At 44.6% G+C, this 24,072-nt stretch overlaps 1 protein-coding gene across 1 annotated transcript in view; it reads left to right on the forward strand.

Annotated features, from left to right (window-relative positions):
* Window positions 1-24,072, forward strand: part of ARHGAP31 (Rho GTPase activating protein 31) — a 55,838-nt gene that overhangs the window by 24,763 nt on the left and 7,003 nt on the right. The window contains exons 2-8 of the mRNA XM_075725722.1: window positions 10,631-10,733; window positions 11,229-11,373; window positions 16,676-16,758; window positions 17,388-17,495; window positions 19,214-19,359; window positions 21,164-21,362; window positions 23,143-23,267. Coding sequence (XP_075581837.1) covers window positions 10,631-10,733; window positions 11,229-11,373; window positions 16,676-16,758; window positions 17,388-17,495; window positions 19,214-19,359; window positions 21,164-21,362; window positions 23,143-23,267 — 909 coding nt within the window. The remainder of the gene's footprint in view (window positions 1-10,630; window positions 10,734-11,228; window positions 11,374-16,675; window positions 16,759-17,387; window positions 17,496-19,213; window positions 19,360-21,163; window positions 21,363-23,142; window positions 23,268-24,072) is intronic.

Consider the following 24,072-nt stretch of genomic DNA (forward strand, 5'->3'; position numbering starts at 1 on the left):
GCATGTAGATATGATGGCCTGTAAAAGCCATATCATGACTCCTTTCATCACTGACCTTCTGACAGAACTAGTTTCCGTCTCTGAGACCCTTACCACTCTACCAGGCAGTTGCAGAGGTACAGTCCTTGCAGATCAGCCTTGGAGAAACCATGGTATATGCTCTGGGTGCATCTCAGCAGCTATGTGCTGATATCCTGAGGTGGAGGTAGACACCAACAGCAGGGCAGGAAATATGTTCTTCTAAACAATCCCAGCCCAGCATCAGCCTCTAGAAGGCTGGGAGGCTGTGTGACACCATCTGCAAATGCTGTTCTGCCTCCTCTGCTGTCCCTGATGATTCTCTCAGGCTTTGGAGAGTGAGCGAGCTGCCATCTTGCAACATATGTGAAGTGTTGATGTGCCACAAGGCTGGCAGATGGGGCAGTGCTGTATTCTCTGCTGTCTCTGAAAGAAACCTGGAAGGTGCAGCACCACATCCAGATGTTGAAGCCAGGCTGCTCAGCAGCTTCTTTTAGAGCTCTTTACCCTCCCTGGTGTATGGAAAGGAAAATACGATTCCTGCGATCAAGGCTGTAAGGTACACTTTAGAGGGCTGCAGCCTCTGGAGGTGAAAAGGTGTAGCCAAAATGACCCATATCCCATGGGCTACCCTTCTTAACTAAGCTGCTGAGTGAAACCAACCCACTGAGACTGGTTCTGGACTTGCTGATGTAGAAATCGATGCATGCTTAAGGAATCCACCTCCAAATTGACAGCTTTCCGTGGCTGAGAGTGAGTACTTCACCCAGAAAGGCCTTCAGCACAATAGCAACATGCAGCGCAATGCACTAGCTAAATGCACTTTGCCTGGGACAGGAGAGCATGGAAAATGTCTGAGGCAATGGATTATTCTCTGGCTAGCTGAGCAAGCTTCAACAATCAGAAGCACCAGCATATAGTGATATATCCCCCAGACCTATGACATCAGCCTAGCAAGACTTTTGCAGCTTTTGACTCTGTAAATACCACTTTTAGGTATTAGGCTTTGATTGACACTTTATTAAAAAAATGCCATTTCTCTCAGAAGAATTTCCTAGTAATGCACATGAAACCTCTCTCACACACCTATATACATACATAAATGAATATAATTTTATATGTAAAAATACTGGCATATATGTATATTTATGCCTACACATATATATGTTGATATATACATATGTGTGTCTGACCAGGCGCTGCTTCTGGCAGAATTTTCTCCATGCTGCTCGGGCACAGAAACTGAGCCCACAGGCTGTGGCGATCGCATGCCCTGGGCATTACTTAGGGTGGGTAGAACAGCATCTTGTTTCACCAGACAAACATCAGCAATCCGAGTCACCCACAGCTTAATACTCTTCAAATAAAGACTGACTTGTTTTCAACCTCCTCTGAGCGGGGTTGGGAGGTTGATCTTCCACTGCCAGCAGCAGTCTTAATTCTTTGCTCTGTGTTGAACCTCACACCGTCATTTTATTTATGCTCCTGTGAAGCTGGTGAAAATGCTTCTATCATTCACTTCATTTGCTAGTATTTGCATGCCACGGTAAGAGGTAAGAGTAAAACAAACAGATTTTTTTTTCTCTTGTGGAAAACACTGCTTAAGTCAATGGGATTTTTTGTATGAGTGTGGTTCTTTGGGTCAGGCCCTGACAGCCTTGCAATGAAAACACTCAATCTAAATATATGGACAGCAACTGAGCAAAGATCAAATGGCTTTTGCGCTGCCTGGCTTCAAAATATAATGACTGATGCTAGTGCCATCGCATGTTCGTTTTCAATCAGATTGACATCATAAAGTCTTATTTACTTTTTCTCAAAAGTCTGTTTTCATTTGCCTTTTACTTCTTATTTGCAGCCTTTATGGGTTTGTATTTAGGCTCCTCATCTGTCTTTCTGTGATATATAATGATCCTCAGCAATTTTCCCTGCTCTTTGCCCTAAGTTGTTGACTATCTGTAAAACAGCCCATTTGGAATAACCTCTGGAAATCACTGTATCCACTCTTCACTAGGAGAGCCCTAGAGGCAAGATCAGTGAGAGGCCTGAGTGAAAGAACATTGCTGCATAATCTAGTGTCAGTCTGCATCAATCCATCAGTGTGACAGAGGGCAAAATAGAAAGAAAAAATATAAATATGTGCTGTGTTCATCCATATGAGAACTTGGTCCAGGAGCAGCTTCTCAGTTACTTTGTACCTTGCTACCAAACATTAACCTGGGCTCTCAGTGGGGTGATTGGCCCTTGCTTTCACTTTCACACACCTGAGCTCATTGGCACGGCCATTCTGCATTAGCTGGCACAGTTGGATGTACACTTTAAGGCTTGGGAATGGCTGTCATATATGCTTGTAAATGACTTGCTGTGCAGCAAGCGTGGAAGGAGAATCATGAGTGCTGATGGACCTCCAGCCTACCCTTGCACATTCAAAGGGACAACAATGATTTCCTGGGAAAGAACTGCAGAGAGAACTGCAGAAAAGCTCACCTTGCTGCAGCACCAGAGTTCATGAGACAACTGCCCAGCTCCTCGCTTCATTCTGTCTCTTCACCAGCAGGATAACAGCAGCATCAGTTTTCCTGAAGCCTCCCAAAAGCATCTATTTGGGAATTAGTTGCTTTGTCACCAGCATGCCGTCACTGCAAAAGTGGACTAAGAATCTAACGGTGAGATAGCATGACAGAACAGCACAGAAACTGCAGGCAAATTCTATATCCTAGAGATTGCTACAGATTTCAGTGTATGGAGGTGGTGTTTGTGAAAGGCGCAGTACAAAGGACTTCAAAACTGTTTAACTAGTAGCTGGTATTTTTCAGATGCACCTCAAGACCTAGGCACCCAGAATTTCTTTCTAACAGCCCCAAAGGCTTCTTTATAAAGAGAAACCTGGAATCCCTATTGCCTGGCACACTAAAGTCCAAGTCAAAAAGGAATAAGGAACAAAGTAACATAGACAGCCAGGTAGGGAGTATGCGTTGATCCCCTTCAATTGCCTTTCTTCAGATTCTGGGATCCTAAGGATCTCATGTAAGTGTTTCCACGTGTCAAGGGAGTTGTTGGTTTCTACACACTCTTTACAGTCAAGAAATGGGTGTAATAGCTTGCAAGTCACCTCTAGAGTAATTTTGGGACTGTAAGAAACTGAACAAGTCTGCATCAGCTAGCAGGCTCAGGTAAAAGATGGAGACTGTGTACTGTTTGTTTTCTAACTTGCTTGTGAAGCCCTTGTAAATGAAAACATATAGGTCAAAATCTGTTGAGAGGAGGGAAAAGTTATGAAGTCCATATATTTTCCTTGCTTTGTTGCCAGCAGTTAAGTAAGTTAGCGTAGCTTACATTAAGAAGAGAGCAGAGAAAAGAAAGAAAACATGATACAGTGTGACACCTGCAGTCCATAAGCTTGTTTATTGATCTGGATGAAAGACAGCAGGCACTCAAGAGACTTCAAATGGAGCCTACATCACTGGCTGTCCATCCCAGTGCTCAACACTTACCTGCACTCTTCCCTTGCAGGCTGCTTCTCCCGGCTCCCTTGAGCTGCAGCATCAGCATTACCCTGCTCACTCCTGTGCTCTATCAGTGCTGACACAGCCTTTGGATTTGGTAGTGTTTTTAGTATGTGTTGTCAGAAAGGAGGTTAATGGCAGAATTCCTGTCTCACAGCCTGCTTATCCTCATAGTATCTAGGCATTTATTGAGACAGAGGTCAGTTCATTAAATGCAGCTTCAAAACTATTCTGATCTTTTCTATACTTATACCCTGAGCCCCTTTTCTGAGACAGCATAAATTGTCCCATTACTCCCACCTCCAAAATTAGTTACCCCAAGTGCTTGTGGTGTGGTGAACAAAACACTGTACAATATCCACCCTAATCTACTGTGGATCAGAGTTGTTAGGATTCAAATGGCTAGCTGAGGACATGCGCAGCTCATTGACCTGCCCTGCAGAACCTAAGCCTCTGTTTTCTGAGGTGGCTGTACCACAGAGTCATAAAAATTAGGAGTGGAGATATCCTGTTCAGTTATCTGGTCTTTTTTTTGCAGGAAACACACAGCAGGATGTTTTCCAAACAATATTATTCTAGTATCTAGTACAACCTCTTTTCAGAAGTGCCTGCATGACAGAATCTGCCAGCTATGTCAAGGTACTAGTCACATTTCAGAGGGGCATGGTGGTGGCCAGGGTTGACACTCAGCATTCAACATCTGCTTGTGCAGTGCTTTCTCTTAGGCTTTCTTTGATGTGTGTTGTCGATGAGCTGGCCAGCTCTGCCTTGAGCTCTTTCATTTCTGCCTGGAACATCACAGTTGTCAGATCTGCTCTGGAAAATCAGGTGTTCCTACATGTCTTATTTAGATATGTGAGATGTAAGATGGGTATAATATCAATGGAAAAAAAAAAACTTGATAGTGGTGCCATTGACTTAATTCAAACTTACACTGGGCCTGCAGGCTGTGTTGAAATGCATTTACTTGAAATCAGTGTGCCACATCCCAAACAGTGCTCAGCATTTCCACTTCCCACTCAGGCCATGGAGGGTGATGGCTCACAGCATCTGACAGATTCAAGATCTGTTTTTCCTACATCTTTTCCCAGCAGAATCGCAGCTGCATTCAGGATGGTGCTTTCATCACAGGGAATGGCACTGTTGTGCTAACCTTCATGACATTGCAGAGATGTTTCCCACCTAAGTAGAAGGAGAAAGAAAAAATGGAGCGTGTGACTTGTATGGTGATTCAGTTGTGCTGTCCATGCAGACAGGATCACCTCGGTGCCAGCTATTCATCTTTTTTAACTGTGTTTATGGCAGCTAAGGGGGAAGAGACAAGGAGAATTCTAACAAGGTGATTTGTTTTTAAGCCTGTTTGGTGTTGTTTAGCTGTCTCACACTATTCAAACACAGGTGTGTGTGTGCATGGGGAGGTTGTGGTAGCTCAGTGCTAACAGCCAAACTAAACACTGGAATTTGATGGTGAGACAGTTTATTTTTTCTTCTTCTGTAAAATGATTTTAGTGCTGGTAAAAGTATGCAGAGACATCCTGGAGACTGAAGCCCTCTGTTTGTCCTTGTAGCAGTTATGTCCAGGCAGGGCAAATCCTCCCCATCCCCAGCTCTGCCAACTTCACCTCTGAGCAGGAGAGATCCTCTGCTTCTATTTCAGATGCTGTGGTCCCTTCCATCTCTGGCTGCTGCTGAAAAGGAGATGGTGGAAGGCAAAGGAGACAATACTAGGCGGCAAGGCAGGATTTATCCTTAGCTGCCACAGGTTAGGGCTATGCATTGGGAGGCAGACTGGAATGGTGACTGCTGGGCTGGACCAGGGCTCAGGCGAGCTGCAGGGAGGAGAGCACAGTTTGGAATTTGTTTCTCAGCTGACCTTATGCCTAGTAAAAATCAGACAAGATCAGGAAAAAAAAAAAATCTAGGGAATCAGCATTAAAGCTCACAATTTAAAGTAGAAAGCATCAGGAAATGCAGAAAAATGTCACATCAGAAATACTGACTCTCAAGTATGTTGCCATTTATACAATGCTGTTCCTTTCCTGTTATTAGGAGGCCAGGTTAATGTATTTGTATGTTCTAAAATCTGTACCATTTTGCTTAGTACAGACTGAAGCACTTATGTTTTACGAAGAAATATTTCTTAATTTAGTCATTTAAATTGAAACAAGACAATATTTTGACCTTTATTGTCATGTTATTGACATAGCATGATAGGAAGCATGCACTACTATTAAGGGCAATGGAAGACAATCTGAAAAAATACTAATATGTAACAAAACCAAAATGGTGAAATAAAAATGCACACAATTTTTTTTTTATGACACAGGATTCGTTTTTGGGAGAAATTAAAAAAAAAAAAAACAACCAAACTATTTCCTGCAAGTCAAACATCAAAAAGTTGATGTTTCAGGTGAAATGAAAGGTCTGCATTTATCCTCCTGTTACTTGAACTAAAATTAAAATAAAATTAGAGAGGATGTGAAACCTCCTCCATGTGGCATAGACCAACCACTAAGGAAGACCTGGGTAGCTCTGTCACTAATTTTTATCCTTGCAAGGAGGCCTCTGAGAGAGCAACAGAAGGATAAAAGCAAAAATTAATCCTGCTGCTATTCAGTCCAGTTCAGTACAGTGTACCTTGAATACATGACCAGTCGAGGTTAGCTAACTTCAAGCAGTCTTACTGGACAGTATTCACCCTGACTGGTTTGGGTGGCTGACTTACCAACCTCCTCCCTAGGGTCCTTCTGTAGCCCACAGAGACTAAAAGTTTCTTCTGGAAGGTGGCACTGAAGGCTACAGGGCATTGCTTGCATCTCCTGTTGGACCAGGGTCTTTCTTGTTCTTTGCTGGCTTTGGTGGGAGACCAGGAGGCCATCCTCCCACCGATCGTTAGATGAGGTGACTGCCTCTCTCCCTCGTGTTCCCTCCTACTAGGGCTGCTTGGTGATTTAGTTAGGTGCATGCTTAAAGGTCTCCCTGGCTTAGATCCAAAATGCTCAGCCCTGTGGCAGATGAAGCCTTTGTCAGGCAGGCAAAGAGTGAGCACCTTGCTCGCCGGTGGGGAGGTGTGGTGGGTGTCCCTTCCCATGGCTGGGAAGGGACAGGAGAAGGGAGAGATGCCCCCTTCCCAGCAATGCTGGGAGGCGAGAGGCTCAGCACACATCACTGGCACTGGAAGCTGGTGGGATTGGGAGGGGAGGGAGGTGCAATACCTGACCTAGCAGGAGCCGCACACATGTGTAAAGGAGGCGGCACGAGCTGTGGTCACAGAGAAGACCCTGGTGAAGGTGAATGTCTGCGTACGCTGAGCTCGGAGGTGATATGCAGTGAGAGTGGAACGAGTTACTGTGACTGCCCTTCTGGTTTATTTTTGTCTAGGGGAAGAGAAGTATTGTCTTTTGTGTGCAGTATGTTTATAACTCAATTTCCCTTCTGCCTGATGCCTTGCTCCACACTCCCTTCTCCTCCTCCATCTGGTTTCTATTGTAGTTTTAAATGAGGACAGTTTGGCTGTCTGGCAGAACAAGCGGGGTCTGTGTGACACCAGCTGATTCTTCCAACTTCTAAGCCTCCAGCACAGTTTTAATTATAGAAGTGTCAAGATTGGACATCCCCCCACCCCTTTCTGTGCCTGCACGCACATGCACGGCCCCTGCTACAAATCCCCATCCATGTCCAATCTTCCTTCGGGAGAGACCCAGCTCTGTGATTTACGTGTTCCCTGTAATGCCGATAGAGTCCCGTTGTAAAGTCCATGCTAGAGCCTGTACCTCCCTTCATTCAGGGTTGATCACAGCCTTTGTTTTGGTTCATTGGGAACCACATCTGAAATAATCAAACCACCTCAGAGACAGCAGGAAGTGGGAGGGAGCTGCTCGCTGCAGCTCTAACCTCACCTCCCCCAAATGCCCGAAAGACTGAGCTTTGTAGGAGATCAGAGCTGCTCAGGAATTTCAGAGCTGCAGGTTCTGCTCAAAGAAAACATTTATTGTGCTCCAGTTTCATACAAGTGCTGCATTTAGGGGTGTGCTTTGCAGGAAGCTGATGCAGTCCCTTCACCTCCAGGGATCTGGGGTCAAAGTCTGTAATTTTTGGTTGTGAGTGAAATATGTCCTATCTGGGATTTTTTTTTGACAATAAAAACCCACTGCACATCTTGGCCTAACTGGCTGTTTCTCTTCATAAGAGCCAAAGACCTGGTAGGGCAGGAAATCATGAAAACATGATGGGCACTGGCAGAGATATGTGAGAAGCCCAGGACTGGAAAAGCAGGGAAGATTGCAGGGCTGGAGTAAGAAATATCTGCAGAGCCCAGTGCATATTGTCTATCTGCAGTCTATAAGGTTGTCTCTGCTGTGGAGTCTTCATCCACTTTTAAAAATTGGTTGAATTTTATATGTTTGCTACAGATTATTCCCCTCAGGCCCCTTTTTTTGCTTACCAGTTCTCAACAGATGGATCTAGCCTTCTCTGGTTTTTGTGTAAGAGGTTTGCTTACCTGCCTGAGGCCTCTTGACCTGATTTATCCCAAGGAAACTTAAAACTCAGCAAAAAAAAAGGTGTGATTTAAATGGTCTTAACTTTCAAGAGGTCAAATTAGTCACAACAAACATCAGTATATGCATTTTTAGTTGGTGTGCTTATTCTTAACACTGAGGTTTTAAAAATTATCTAATAAAGGGCGCTGTGGGCACGGCCCTCATTTGTGTGGCAGCTAGGCACCATCATATGAAGTTTGTCTGTACAAAAGACTATTTATTTAATTTTTAAACAAACCTTGTCACGTGGCTGTCCTGCTCTAATAGGTTTTCTGTTCAATTAATTATTCTTTTTCCAGGTGGCATGAAGTGGTTCACCCATTTTCCCACCCAATGGGTCTGAAGTGAACATGGATCTGCCTAGCTTTCATTTTTGCTGTTCACTTTAGATTTATTCCCAGAGACCCCAACCAAGAAGGAAATCTTACTATGCCATGTATGCCATAGCTCCTGCCACAAAGACGGTACAGCCTGGCCAGACAGAAATGAAGAAGAGGCCTGAAGTCATCGGCCTTTTCCTTTTTTTTTTTTTTATTTCTAGCATGCTCAGCGTCATATGACCTGAGTTCCCTACTGCAGTTACAGATAGTCAGGGCTTACTCAGAGATAGGAAGGTCCTCTTTCTTGATGTGTCACTCGGGCTTTTCTCAGTACTCAGTAGGATTTTAAGAAAATTTCATACTTTTCTTTTGCTCTGTCTCCTTCTGCATCATCTAGTCCTCTTAGGAAGTGGGTGGTGTAAGCACTGAAAAGAATGCTTCCCATGTTCCTTCTGGAAGGTCCTGATGTGCCTTCTCCTCAAAAGTCCTTGAGGAGAGAATCCTATAGCTCTGTGACTGCTGTGGAAAAGCTTTGACTCTGTAGATTTCACCCTTTCTCTTGGCAATTTCATGGTTTCCCATGAAGATCATTGCCGTAGTAGGGTAGGGCCCCTGCCAGAAGCTCAGCTGTTAGTCTTAGCCCAACAACCTGAGCGTCTTAAAAATGAGCCCAAGGGCTTTGAGTGTGACACAGCATGGCTAATGTACCTGTGTTATGAGTCCCTGCTCAAAAAACCAGAAAGGAAATTTTTCCCTGTTGTTCTGAAGAGGCTTCTTTAACTGAGGAGAATTACGATCCAATGTTTGGATCATTCAGGCTTCCAAGTAATCACTAGCAGTTTGTGTATTCCTCCATTTGGGCTGGCCACGCTGAGAAGAGAAGGGACACACAAGAAGGACCTCTGTATCTTCCTTGGTAAGAGTTGGGAGGCAGAAAGGTAGCGCTTCCCTAACTGACCAGGCTCAGTAATAGCATGCCACTGAGGTAGGCACCAGCCCTCCTCACCAGAGCCTGCACCCTGGGCTGCTGGGCAGGGACAAGTCCACCCATGAGCTGGCTCTGGCCTCAGCAGCACCCACGAGAAATACAACAATGCAGCAGCTGTTTTTTGTTCAGGCTGTCCTTGGAGTGCTGTCTTTGGATGCTGCCTGATGAAGCGCATGTTAATAATGTCATTAGGGTCCTGAACTTCAAGCAGAAGAAGTCAGGAAAGGTCCAGCCAGAGGCATTGTCTCTGTGGTGTCGCAAAGATGCAGTAATTTCTATGCCTGGATTTTCAGTCAAATATGTGGCTTAGTCTGTTTTCTTCCATACAGCTTTCTGAATGTACAGTGCAGCAGAGTCAACATTACAGCGGGGAACTTTAACTTCTGCATTTACTGACTTTTGTGCTTATGGCTGTGTGAAGCATTGCATTAAATACACAGCAGTTTCTAACACCTAATAAGGAAGGGCTCTCTTACTGTTATTGTTATAGCTAGGGTTGTTATAGTGCTGGGGACAGGGAGGCTTGGTCTCACCAAAAGGATGAGGGTTTCCTATACCTATATAGTGGGGAAAAAATAAACATACGCTTTGGGTCTAGGTCTGGATGTAAATGTTGTGCCTCAGGCTCATCTTGGCTTTAAGGCTGGTTAAGTCTTTGGCTGGTTATGTTGATGGAGTTCTTTGAAGCCAATGTCAGATTTTGTCAGTGTGCAGATCTAGTCAATATTTGAACTTTATACCTCCTTTGTGGGAGTTTATGAGCACTAAACTGTGGGTATGTAGGCTTATATGGAAGTGCGAATGGTTCTCTGATTTTTATCCAAGCCAATCAGACCTTTTGGCACAATTCAGTGAGGCTGGAGCTCTATCGTGGGGAGGAGGGAGGTTCTCAGGACCTCATGCTTTATCTCATGCTTTCAATTAGAATGAAATTGCCTCTTTTTCTGGAAAGAAAAGAAAAAGGGAGAGAGAGAAACACTACCTTTCTTCCCACAATGTTTCTTCAGGCTCAGTCATTGTCATATGGCAATGAGCGTGGCATGGCCCAACCATAGCATATCCTCTCTCTGCAAATTAGCTACAGCCACTTTGTGTGGTTTATTTTTGGTTTGCCCTGTATTTTTCCCATTGCTGTACCCTTCCCTGCATCTGCAGAGAGCCTCTGCTGCTGTTTCATGAAACTGTCTCCTCTGTGGTGACTTGTGGAAGTTCTTGGTGTGTATTCATTGGGCATCTTGCCTTGTTTTCCTCTCCTAGTCCCCTACGTGCTGAAGAGCTGTGCAGAGTTCATTGAGACTCATGGCATTGTGGATGGGATCTACCGCCTATCAGGAGTGACATCCAACATACAAAAGCTGAGGTAAGGACAATCTGTCTGAGTGCCAGAGGGATTCTGTGACAGTGCTCAGTACCTTTTCACTGTTAGTCCCTCAGGCATACATTGGGGTGAACAGAGCTCTACACTGATGCAGAAGAGAAACTGTCTCTGAAAGCTGGTAACAGGGAAATGTTTCAGGGATTAGTCCATGACAAAGAAAAAAGTATCTCCCTCTGGTCTATTAATGGGAAAGGCCTGGAGGGTCTCAGCACAAATGCTGTGGTGTTCTCTCTCACTTCAAGACAAAGCAATCTCTTTATATCAGTTTGAGGTCCACTCATGGGACTATGTTATGGAAACCAGAGACTAGTAGAAAACTTGGGGCCTGACTCTGGGAGACAATCTGGGCCAGGCTGCAGAGACATCTCTGCTTTCCAGTTTGTTTTTTCCTCTAGCTGTAAAAGAGTACTTAGGGTGGAGTACTGGGATGCTACAGCTCTTATTCTCCTACATTGTTATGTCTCCATATTGTTTCAGACAAGAGTTTGTTTCTGACCAATGCCCGGATCTGACAAGGGAAGTTTACCTCCAGGACATCCACTGCGTGGGGTCGCTCTGCAAGCTGTACTTCAGGGAACTGCCCAACCCTCTCCTCACTTATGAGCTCTACAAGAAATTCACGGTGAGACCCTTTGCTGTTCTTATTCCTCTCCAGAAGTGTGGATGTGCTGCAGGTTCCGCCATGACAGCTGTTTGGGATTCACTCCAATGTCCTGGGTTCTGATGGATCTGTCTGTATAAACACTTCTCAGTGCTCTTCCCTTCTTGTCTTGCACTGGCTCTCTTTCCCTGTCCATGTTTCGTTCCCCCATTTCATGTTTATTGCTCTCATTTTCTCTGCTGTTTCCTCCCCTTCGTCTTCTTCATTTTTTCACTGCATTGTATCCCTGCTATTACTCTTTCTCCCCACTGTGCACCTCCTCCAAAATTACTAATTCTCTTTCTTTTCCTCATTACTGTCCATCACTGAGAGTCTTCTTGGTCACCTGGGGCTTGTGATCATACTCATAAGGGTGTGGTTTCCTCCTCTCTGTCCCTCCAACACTCCCTGACACCTGTGCAAACAGATTGTTCAGCCCATGTGTAAAGCACCAACTTTTCTGCATCTATAGCATTATTCACACAGTTTGACAGAGTGCAAATAATGATACAGCTTATGCCAACTATGGCATATCAGGTCCATCATGATCATGTCATAAATACAAATTGCAGAGGAAAGTGGCAGCTGGCCAAGCAGAAATCTCTAACCTTGTTTAAAAGGATTATAATTCACAGAGTAGTAACTCTATTCTGCAAAACAACCATAGATTATACATAGATACAGTTGGAGTCTAGGAGCAGACTGCGGGGGAGCAGAAAAATAAGACCACAAAGCCTGAATTTTTAAGAGAGTTGGCTAATTTTGATGACAGATAATATTTTATTAAAAGGTGGCACAGCAAGCTATGCTTGTTGTTAAGGTTGCCTGCTTCTTACCGCTCTAAATCCACTTTCAGTTGTTTATGACACCAACAAATTTAAATCCGTCCATTCAGGCTGAAATCTTATGTGCCAGAGGTGTGAAGTTTCAGCTGAAAGCATTCACCAGCTGCTTAAAACAACTGGAGTGGGGGGATGGGAAGGATTGTTTCCTCAGTGTTAGAAACATCCGTCCTTTGTTAAAGAATTTCTGTCATCCTACTCTTTCCCACTTGCTGGGAGGTGGAGGGGACAGACATCGCCAAAAATGTCAGATGTTGCAGAGAAGAGTTTTGCAAAATCATGTGCAAATGAAACAGGAAGTGACAAGCAACCTTAGCTTCAGGTGTTGCTGTCTGCATTACCTCTATCCTGAATCAAGCACTTCCAAGCAGTGCTGCTATAGTACAGGAGGCACTGAGAGAGACTTGCAGGGTCCACACAAGAAGAAGATGTTCTCCAAAGACTCCCTGTTGCCTGCTGTGGGAAGAGGCAGGCACACCTATGCCACGGGGCTTGCTGTAAGGCAAAGCCAGACGGGACCAGCCAAGCAGCAACCTGCTATAAGAAGTCGGGTAGCTCTTAGGGACTACCACTGAGCTGGAGAACACGAGGTGGGAATTGGCTTGCTGTGCTGCCTGACAGATATGCAATAATGTTAGGTATCTTGCTGTTTTGATGCCAAATTTTAAGTAACATTGGTCTGTGTTTCAAGGCAATGTATAGTCAAAACTGCAGTCAAAATTCTGAGCAGATCTGAAAATTGACCTATATCCTCAGCATATAGGCATCCTGAGGATATAGGATAGAATCTCTAGAGACAGTCAGGATGAATAGGACCTTGAACACATAGGGTATTATTCAACCATTCGCAGTAACTAATGAGTCTCATTCTTGTTGAAGCTGTTTGGCTGGTGTCTTCTGGCTATCAGTACTGATTTATGAAAGAAAAATACTCTAAAGGAAACGTGAAGATTTAGATGGAAACTTTTTTTAGGAAAGAATGTTTGCTGAAAAGTGCAGTTCTAAGATGATGACTTGCAGATTTTTGTTAGATACATTTGGTAAATAGTTTTATTCAAAAACAAAAGGAAAAAACACTTCTGTAACTGTCTGTTTATTTTACAAATACTTTATAAAGGAAATATTTCAATATTAAATCAACACATCAAACTCCTAAATAAAACATCTTTCAGAAAAGTGTTAAAGAGCCGCAAATTTAAATGATAATTTCTTTGACTTTTGGTTGAATGTGATGCTTTGGTCAACCTTGAACAATTGTTTTTTGAAATCTTGTGCCAGCTCCCCAAAATGTTATCACTTTGGATTGACCTAAAAGGGACTTTTTTTTTTAATCTCCGGCTTTTTAGTTTGTCCGCTCAGCCACAAAATCCATTATTCACGTAAGTCTACTCAGCAGGGATTTATAATGGGTAACCCAGCTGACAGGAAGCACAGTCAGATACCAGGAGGAAAGAAAGAAAAAAGACCAGTTCCCCAAGGAGCAGAAAAACCGCTAGGAGCATGTGTATGCATGGGGTGTCTGGACAGGGAAGGGTGGCAGCTGTGCCTCGGCAGAAGAGAGCTGGTAGGAGTAACGGATACATGCTAATCCCAGCCTGACTCAGTCAGAGCTGTCTCTGAGATGGGATAGGCTCCACTTTGAGTCACCACAGTGATTCAGACGTTTGTGGCTAAGGAAAGTCAAATTCTTAATGACTAGAGAGGGGCTGGCCTTTTGGTCATCACAGTGTGAAGTTCACAGATGTGAACATCCCAGTCATGACCTCACTGGCTAGCAACTTTTGCAAAATGATGCCCTCTCATGCTCTCCAGTTTGCCATCTTGTATTCTGGTGATGGATGCTTGTTTCACAGGGTAGATAAGTTGATTCTGCTTGGCTTGTTCTAGCCTGGGCATAGAGGGACCGAGTAGTCCCTCAGAGCGAACCAGCTGTAGGAGACCAAGCCTACCTTCTCTCTCCAGACTCTATTCCACTTGTTAAGCAGTTGTGCTGGTTTTGGCTGGAATAGAGTTAATTTTCTTCATAGCAGCTAGTATGGGGCCATGTTTCCAATTTGTGCTGGAAACAGTGTTGGTAATACAGGGATGTTTTAGTTACTGCTGAGCAGTGCTCACACAGGGTCAAGGCCTTCTCTGCTTCCCACCCCACCAGTGAGCAGGCTGGGGGTGCACAAGAAGTTGGGAGGGGACACAGCTGGGACAGCTGACCCCAACTGACCAAAGGGATATTCCATGCCATATGACGTCATGCTCAGCATACAAAGCTGGGGGAAGAAGAAGAAAGGGGGGGATGTTCAGAGTGATGGCATTTGTCTTCCCAAGTAACTGTTACGTGCGATGGAGCCCTGCTTCCCTGGAGATGGCTGAACACCTGCTTGCCGATGGGAAGTAGTGAATGAGTTCCTTGGTTTGCTTTGCTTGCATGCGTGGCTTTTGCTTTACCTATTAAACTGCTTTTATCTCAACCCATGAGTTTTCTCACATTTACCCTTCCGATTCTCTCCACCATCCCACAGGGAGGGTGTGAGCAAGAGGCTCTGTGGTGCTCAGTAGCCAGCTGGGGTTAAACCACGACACCAGAGCTTGTGAATTGTGCACTCCCAGAATCACCAGCGGAGAAAAGAATCCTAAATGATATGAATTCATGCCATGATTAACAGACATGTAATAAATGGAGTTATTGGTCCTTCCTTGAATTCTGTATTCTGCTGCTGTAATCCTGAGTTTTGGAGCGGGCCTCAGATTTCAAAGGCACAACACGTATGGGTCAGAAATGTGTATTGGAGGTTTAAATGGGTCATGACCTCAGAGAAGCTGGTATTCACTTGATAAGCATTAGGTCTTTGAGACCTCGAAGTTAAATATGGGAATGAAAATCAGCACTGGGGGAGAAAATACTGTGTACAATCTAGCTGAAATATAGTGTTTTAGATGCACCAGTTAAAGTTTGTATTTCGCCCCTTCTTCGTCTTTGGACAAAGCCATTCAAAGGGAAATCTTGCATGAAGATCATGGAGTTCTTATACTTAGGATTTCTGGGCTAATGGTAATAGTTTGGTTTTTTGTTTAAAAAAAAAAGGACCTGTAGTTATGGGTAAAAAGTACTGGAAGGAGTTAACCTACCTTTAATTTGGGCAAAACAAGTGCATCTGCATCTCATGTACAGCAAACTAGCACACTCACTTGTTTTTCTTTGCCATCATGCCAGTGAGTAAGTTCAAACTACAGGGCATAGATCTCGGTTCCCAGTGTTAGGGAATAAAACATGATTCATATTCATCTCTGGCCTTGAAACTGGCAATGTTTGGTTTGCTGATGGTTGTACATGAGAAGTGGTCTGCTGGGAAAAGGACAGTGACCAGAACAGAGATGGCAGCATCAGCAGTGTGGATGTTGTAGTGACTGCCACAAGAAGATGCTTCTCTAGTTGTGGCTGGTAATTTCAGGTTCATAATGTTTAAGCGACGGGTGGTTTGGGACGGGTTATTTCCTTCCTTTCCTTTCCTAGCAGTGCTGACGTCTGTCTGTAGGCAAAGCTTCTGCTGGCAGCGTAGGTCCCAGCATCTTTCTTTGAACTCGCTCCAAACTCCAGTGGCAGTAGGGTAGGCAGGAGGTTCCCAGACAGTCATGCATTGTTTGAACTTGCTGGTGGTTTGTCCTCCCCTAGCACAAATATTGAAAGGGAATAGCTGAACAGATGCATACCAACGCAGTAAACTCCTAGGAATGCAGACAAAAGCTTATCATGGCTCTCTAAGCTCTTGGTCCAGAAAGACTTGCTCGAGACCAAGATGTATAACCTTGATTCTGTCTAATCTAGTCTAACCCTGAGCGTAAGAATTTACTAATCTACCTGGACAGTGATTTTGCTAATGCTTCTCCCATCATAAAAGATGCAAACTCACATGAACTACTCCCTATAGCTATCTTCATATGACAGCCAACAACATTGCTTATTTTGATGAATATGGAACATGTATATCTCAGCTGTTTTCATAACACAGGGCTTGAAAGATCTATTTCAGTTTTTAACACAGTTTTGCAGGGGTGTCACTATTTTTTTTTTCATTATTTTTCACTTTTCTCTTTCCCTCTCTTTCTGTTCTACCCAACTTCTGTGCACAAGTTAAAAAAGAGAAAAAGAACAAAAAAAGAAAAGAAACATAACTCCTAATTGAAACTCTCCATCCTTAAACACCCCTCTCCCCAAAACATTGGCCACCCTGTCCCAACGTGTGGAAGGATGTACTGAGACATAAAATAACAGCTCAGCAAATCTCTGCTGTGCTGGGAACACAAAGCAACTTCTTCTACCAATAGCTCTGTAAGGTAACAAGGGAGCATTCCCTCTGAGACAGGCTGTCTTGTGTGATCCTCCTTATCTCTCTTCCTTTTCCCCTGAGTCCATAGCCAGGGTGGACTGTTTCTTTTTATCTCTGCAGGAAGCAGTATCACGCTTCCCTGAGGACGAGCAGTTGGCACGAATTCAAAATGTCATCCAGGAGCTCCCCCCATCGCATTACAGGTGAGAAGGTGTCCAGTGAGGTGCTGAGGAACAGTGTGGTCACACTCACCATCAGAGAGTATTGCCTGAAACAGCACTGGAGTTAATTTCCAGAAGTTAATTCCCAAAAGCTGACTCACCATTTCCAAATCTGACAACTATTTATCTGCCATTTAAATAGCATTGAACAAACCATTGTTAGAGATCGAACAAGCTCTCCCTGCAGCAGTCTATCATCCTCCTTCCCTGGGTATGACCCCCATGGCACCCTTGGCCAGTGTCCTGAGTGTGTCAAGAAGGTGATCTGCTGGAGGCACCTGAGCAAGAGCTAAGTCCTCAGCCTTTGCATCATCCCACTCCTTCTCCCATCCCTCTGCCATCTTCCTCGCACCCATGGTGCTAAGGATTGTTTGGTTCCTGCCCCATCCTCAGCCATCCCAAAGCACAGCTGTTGAGGTGTTCACTGCCATCCCATGGAAATGCTAGCGCTGTAAACCCTCTGTCCTATGGGGCCTGTTGGGCCATTGCAGACACTGCCTTCTTTGAGGAGGGGACAATGCTGAGGCCAGGGCTGAGTCTGAGGCTTGCTGTCCCTGTGGGCAGGCATTGGTCACTTGACACTTTTTTCTCTCCATATGAAACCACTGCAGAACGCTGGAATACCTGATCAAGCACCTGACTCACCTGGCCTCCTTCAGCAACATGACCAATATGCACACCAGAAACCTGGCCTTGGTGTGGGCTCCCAATCTTCTCAGGTACAGTAGAGTCCTCTAATCCAGAGACCAATGCTGAGATCCAAGGGGAGCACCAGCACCTGAGCCTGGAGACCCATCCCTTGAGGGAAATGCAAAAACAGGGAAAAGCAGAACAACTAAAAGGAACAGTAGAGCAGAGCAGATTTTAAAAGGAGAAAAAATTCTTCCAGGTTGAATAATCTGAGGTCTTACTGCCAGCATCCAAGGAAGCTTGTGGTTTTGTGTGTTTCTTATATATATATAAAAAAAAAGCTGTTATTTGCAAGTTGAGAACATTGATTTAAAAATGAGGAGTTAGCTCATCACTGTGGAACGGAAATGACTTTTATGACAGTGCCAGTGCTTCTGCAGTGGGGCAGTGGGAGACAGCAAGGCTTGGAAGGGAGGGCAACAGGCCAATAATACTACAGGCCTGTGCCGAGATGGGCTTGAGCATAAGTGAGGTGAGCTTGGTGGCAGCTAGTGTCAGATCTCAAGACCACCAGCTAGTTTGTCATGTTTGCTATGCCTGCCACTCTGCTGGGAAGAGGCCTGAATAAGATGCAGGCAGAGGTTTGGCTCATATGTTGTAGAGCTAAGCAGAACAAGAAAAAATAGTATCTGGAAAAAAACCTGAAATATTTTGTATCTTGATGAAATTCCCTTCCCCATCCATCCCATACCCATGTATTGAGAGGAATGAACTATGCAGGGAGAGTCCAGGACTGCAGCTGGGTGGGAGAGGGGCTCTGGCAGAGCTGGTGGGGGGAGTCCTGGGCTGGCAGAGGACAGGAGGGAGGGACATTGGTTAGAGAGGTACAGGCCTGAAAAATGTTCTCTAAAGAGTTATCTCACCCTTTTAAATCACAAAACAGGCGGATCAGGTTCTGAAAATGAATCGAATGTTAACTCTATTGAATATTACAAAGTGGACCTTTGCTATTGAGACATTTTCATTCTAGCATCTGTCCTTGTCAAAAAAACTGAAGTCTCTTTCCTTTTGCAATCTTCTCTAAGTGCAAGTCCCAGGGAGGAAGAGAAAGGAGCAAGCAGTGCAACTGCAGTCTCCTTACAGGGTTATCCTCTTGGCAATGCCCCAAGCTATTATCTAACACACCAGTCATTAACTTTACAAAGGATCCATTGCCCAGAGATAATTTCTTCAGCAACACTTTGGCATGTCAAGATAAGGAATGTTTCTTTGCTGAGAGCAAGAGTGAGAATGTGGGAGTGCAGGGTGGGCAGAGAAGAGACTACTGGGGCATATGGCAAAGCATTGAAAAAATTGGTGTGGGGAAGACCTGAGGAGGGTTCTAAGGGATTTAACTGAGAGATGATTGAAGCATTGAGTAGGGATCTGGAAACAGTGTTTGAAGGCTTTTGCATTGTCTTTCAGGCCCAACTTCAAAATAGCTAAAAGAGGAGCATAGAGGGAGAAGAGTGGAGTTTGAGAGTCACGGTTTTATCTACTGCTGAAGAATGTAAAAGTGAAGTAGGGAAAATAACACAGGCAGGAATGAAAGCAGCAGAGGTGACAGGCAAAACAGGGAAAATAATTTCTAAAAGAGTGAAAAGGCAGAGAGGATGAGGGCCTGTGAAGGAAGGAGAGCAAGAGGTGCAGCAAGAGTGGGGAAGAAAGACATCCCTGTTCCAAGTCTTGCAGGAAGAAAGCTGATCTCTCCTTCCCAGGGGTTGTGTGTGGCAATGCTGACTACTAGTATATCTCTTTCCTGGTGCAGGTCAAAGGAGATTGAGGCGGTTGGCTGCAATGGGGATGCAGCTTTCCTGGAGGTGCGAGTGCAGCAGCTGGTGATTGAGTTCATCCTGAATCACGTGGATCAGATCTTCAGCAACAACAGAAAAGCCAGCTGTGCGGAGAACATTGGTAACAACCTCCCTGAACCACTCTTATGTGTCACTTGCCATGTACTCCAGCTCTAACTGTATCCCCTTCCACTAATATTTCAAACACATCAACCCTTACTGTGCTCACAGACTCCCCCAAACACACCTTGAGCCCAATCCCTCATTACTCTTGTCCTCTTCATCCCCATCTCCAACATTTTCTTTTTGAATACTACTGTCCTTCAATGTGCTCCCAGATTGCCCTATGGCTTATCTTTTGCATGGTCTCACTTGGCTGAACTCTTTGTGCAAAAGGAAGACCACCTAATTGCTTCACAATCCTCGTCTAAACTTTCTCTCTAAGCCCATCAGCCACAGTCTCAATTTTTCTCTCAGGCTCCCCCAGTTATAATTCCTCATACCGATGATACCTGCCCTGCAGCCACGATATCCACCCAAGTCAGAAGCCACACTCCCAAGATGAGACTTAAGTTTGTGTTCTAAAAACTTATGTCTTGTACTTCGGGATGTTTTATAAAAAGAGATTTTTTTTTCCCCTGGGACATCAACAGTCTTGGAAGATGCTGATTTTTGTTATTTAGTGGCAGGTTTGTTGTCAAAATGCTTTTAAGCCTGGGAAGTGAGAGGGTGTGGATCCACAGTGGCCTCACATAAGTTCAGAAACATGCATTGTTCTGTTTTACCCACTGGGAAGACTCATAATAGCTGCAGAAGTGAGGGAGTATCCTTTCTGCTTTCCAGCCCTGTGTCAGCTTGTCCAATCCACCTTTCCCTTAACATGTGGCATTGTCTGCTAGTCTGTCCCTGGGCCCCACAGTTCCAGTGCAGTGCCCTGCTCGACCTGTAGCATCCCTGCTCTGCCAGTGCAGATGCCATTCCTATGCACTTGTTTATGCCCTGGCAGAAGGCATGCAGTAAGAAACTGCTCCCGTACTGCCTTAAGCATTGCAGCGAAACACCCACTAGTAAATTCCAAGGCTGCTGGTTGTACTGCAGGTCACTGGCCCAAAACTGACCCAAATTTTGTAAGTGCTGAACACTGATGGCCTTTAACAGCTGTGTGGAGTCAGGAGAGGAACAGGCTGATGGTGCCAGTTGATTTCTTCGTGGGAAAATTCCCCTTCACCCAGCCCCTCTGCACAGGCAGGAGCCTGCACCCTCCTTCAGCAGAAGGGCTAAGTACCTAATGAACTCCAGAGACTGCACTTCCTTCATGCACGACGAGGAGGTCTGTTTAGGATAAGGCTATTGGTGGGGTGGCATATCGGAAGTTGGCTTTGCCACTGCCCATGTAAACAGAGACCTTCAGTTTCCAGGGCTGTTGGTCACACTCCTTTCCATAGCCCTGAAATGTATTAGGAAGGTAAGGTAATGCTGGCTTTCAGAACATTCCCCCTTCCTGGAACAAGACAAGGAGAAAGACATGGAAGTGAGAGAAAGAATTATGAACCAGGTTTGGATCGGTGACTGAACTGCTCCAAAATCTGTGGAGGGAGTGAGGGAAGGAAGGAAGAAGGAGAAAGGGGAATGTGTGAATCCTGGTGGTTTTCAGAGACGCCTCTTTCACACTGAAGCATCTACAGCAGAGGCAGCAAGTCTGTGCAACACAGCCTTTGGCTGGTGAGCATGGCCCCTGCTGGGAATGCATTCAGATGGATAAGGTTGCTGGGGAGATGGAAGACTTATCTGACAAAAAGCATCTCTCCCTGCACGTGCTGTTCCTCTCCCACCTCCGCAGGAGATGTTCCAGTCAAATAAAGACATGAAGCTCTTGCTCTTGTCTCTCCTCACTCCAGGCGGGGATGTATTTTCTTGCTTTTCAGAGAGTGCATCAGTTGTGAAAAGTCTGACCCTCCCCTCGGCCTCCCTGCCGATGAAACTGGTGAGCCTGGAGGAAGCACAGGCACGGAGTCTGTCTGCCTCCCACCCTGCTCGGAAGGAGAGAAGAGAGAACAGCTTGCCTGAAATTGTCCCTGTAACTGGGTCTCTCTTCCACACAGTTCTTGACCTCCCCGACAGCAAGTAAGTGCCAAGAGGAGTGTAAAGTGCAAACAAAAATGTGCAGGTTCCCCAGGATGATCGGGAATGAGACTTTTGTTACTGTGATAGCCCCACACCTGCACACATGAATCTACAGCCACCATCGGAGAAAATTGTATGCCCTTCTCAAAAGAGGCACAACTGCTCCTGAGAAGCATTGCAGTTGCTAGGTTCATAGCTCCACTAGTCCTCATTCCTCCTTCGGGGCAGAACCTTGCAGACCTCCTGAAGGAGGAATTAATTGTCTTTGCATCCTTGTGTCAGCTTAGGATTTGGCTAAACACGGGCTGAACGTGGAGCAGGTCCAGACACAGCTCTCCTACGAGTTCCACCTGCTGGTGGTTGGTCCATGGCGCGCCTGGTGGCATTGGCCTGCTCAGCTTCATCATTCTCCAGGTTCCTCTGCACATAGCCAAGCAGTAAGGCGAATTTTCACTCCTAGCATGGAGAGATATTTACATAGCGGCACCTATGCCACCTATGCCTATGCCAGGAGAAGTTTTCAGCTGAGGTTGCTGCAGTTGTTGGCACTGCTGCCCAGCATAAGAATTTATCTATTGGTCTATCTGGCTGTTAATATATGGACACTCTACTGGCTGGTTCTGAGAGATTATAGCCTCTGCAGAAGGAGGCTCATTAATCTACTGACCCATAAAACACTGGAGCAAAGATATTTATTTACACTTGATATATTAAAGCAAGAAGGAGCCATCTAAAAGAATACTGGCAAGAGGATAACCAGCTTAAGACAAAAGGGTGTATTGCCCCTCTAGAGTGTATTTTCCTCTCTCACTTGAAGAGAACATTCCAATCACCAAGATACTAATCCTCTTTGTAGGACTGATTTGTGCTCTTCTGAGTACTGATCTGAAAGAAAAGCAGAACTATGGGGGTAGAAAGCCCATTATGGAGAGCAAGACAGGGAGATAAGAGGGTTCTTGCTCTGAAAGAGGGAAGATTGAAGGAGGAGTCAGAATGGGTATGTGAAGGAACTGAAACAGAGCTTCATGCAGTAATATGAATAGAAGAAAACTGGTTTCAGGAGTAGCAGCTTCTTTCTGTTTAAAGCTGGGATTTCCAAAGAGACACAGGGAACTGGTGTCCCACTTCCTCTGACAATTATGAGAAATTGATTTAATTCCCTTAAGCTGCCTCCTTTTTTTGGTTAGTACATTATACTTGCATATGATCATATAACACCTATGGTTAAATTAATGTTGGCCTGATAAGCATTAATAGCTAGTTTGTATTAAGGGTTCCTTTTATTTTTGCAAATTCATAAAAGCTATAAGACATGTAGACTTTAAAGGATAGCTTTGTGCACTGAGTGATAGTACCAATTCCAACAGTTCTCTGGAATTTTTCTTGCATTCTGTTATTAAAACCTGTTAAAAAGGCCATTTTTCTTTACTGTATTGCAAGATAGTTCTAGTCTTGGAAACTGCTCCTTTCTGGAGACAAGCATGGTTGATTGCTCAGTCAATCACAGTTGCTGTAGCATGATGCCAGAGCCAGCTCTCTGAAGAGTCGGCTTAGGTGTCTTTCCATCCATGATACGGTTAAATCAGCAATACAGATAAATCACTTACAGAAAAGCAAGAGTTAGTTGTGTAGCTATACCTCACATGCCTTAGAATTAAAAGAGGTGTGAGAAGAAAAGAGGGACAGTGTTGAGGGGAGAGAGCTCAGAGGCTTTTGTGGGATATTAAAAAGACAAAAGTTTCTAAGGTTTGGTAAACTCCTGAGCCCATTTTCCTTCCAGGCGAAAATTATCTACCAAGTCCAAGAAATGGAAGTCAATATTTAACTTGGGCCGTTCTGGCTCAGAATCGAAGTCTAAACTGAGTCGAAATGGAAGCGTCTTCGTAAGGGCACAGAAGCTCTCTGGTAAGAACACACTTTTCAGTTAAGTGTTTCTCTCTGAAGTTTTCTCCTGCAATATTGATAGCATGGGACAACCTGTATCCACATGACACTAATGCCATTAGACTTGAGAAAGTCTAATGGGGTCATGTTTATTGCCTGGTTTCACAAACATCTCATTTTCACGTGATGGTGAGAAGCACCCTTTCAGGAGAATATGCCAGACAGCTACAGTAAATATTCCACTTTGGTATGTGGTAAACAGTCACCCATTGCCCAGCTGTCAAGCCTGGGGAGTAGGAAATGCTATATAGGTTTGGATTAGTCCACTTTTCCAGCCTAGCCAGCCTCTGGCTCCTAATGTTCTTTACATGGCACTGGGTGAATGGCTATCCGTCCAGGCTGTCCTTGCACTGAAGGGCATTAAAGAACCAACTGTGTTTGGTGTCTTTGTGAAAAACAAGGTGCCAGGAGTTCCTATGGCTCCTGGCTCTCAGCACTTCGAGGGAAGCTATTACTTTTGCAGAATTTACAAGAGAGAAGTTGTCTTTTCTCCTGGCTGTAATCCCAAATTCAAGCCCCTTCTGAGCTGCAATCTCTTAAACACTCTACTTCCTAGAAAATCACATGCCAGTGCCAATTCCCAGTGTTCAGAAATGATGACTCAAGTTCTAAAAATCATGAAGTTGACTGAAAACTAATGACAATTTTTAAAAGAAAGCATACCCTTTTTTACCTGAGTTCATAAAAAAGTGTTTTGGGTTTATATGTTTTATATTTTTTAGTACCTCCAAGTCAAGAAATTTACTTTTTAAGAAGAAGAATAAAG

This window comes from Pelecanus crispus, chromosome 1 (genome assembly GCF_030463565.1).
Source record: "Pelecanus crispus isolate bPelCri1 chromosome 1, bPelCri1.pri, whole genome shotgun sequence".
Classification (NCBI taxonomy): domain Eukaryota; kingdom Metazoa; phylum Chordata; class Aves; order Pelecaniformes; family Pelecanidae; genus Pelecanus; species Pelecanus crispus.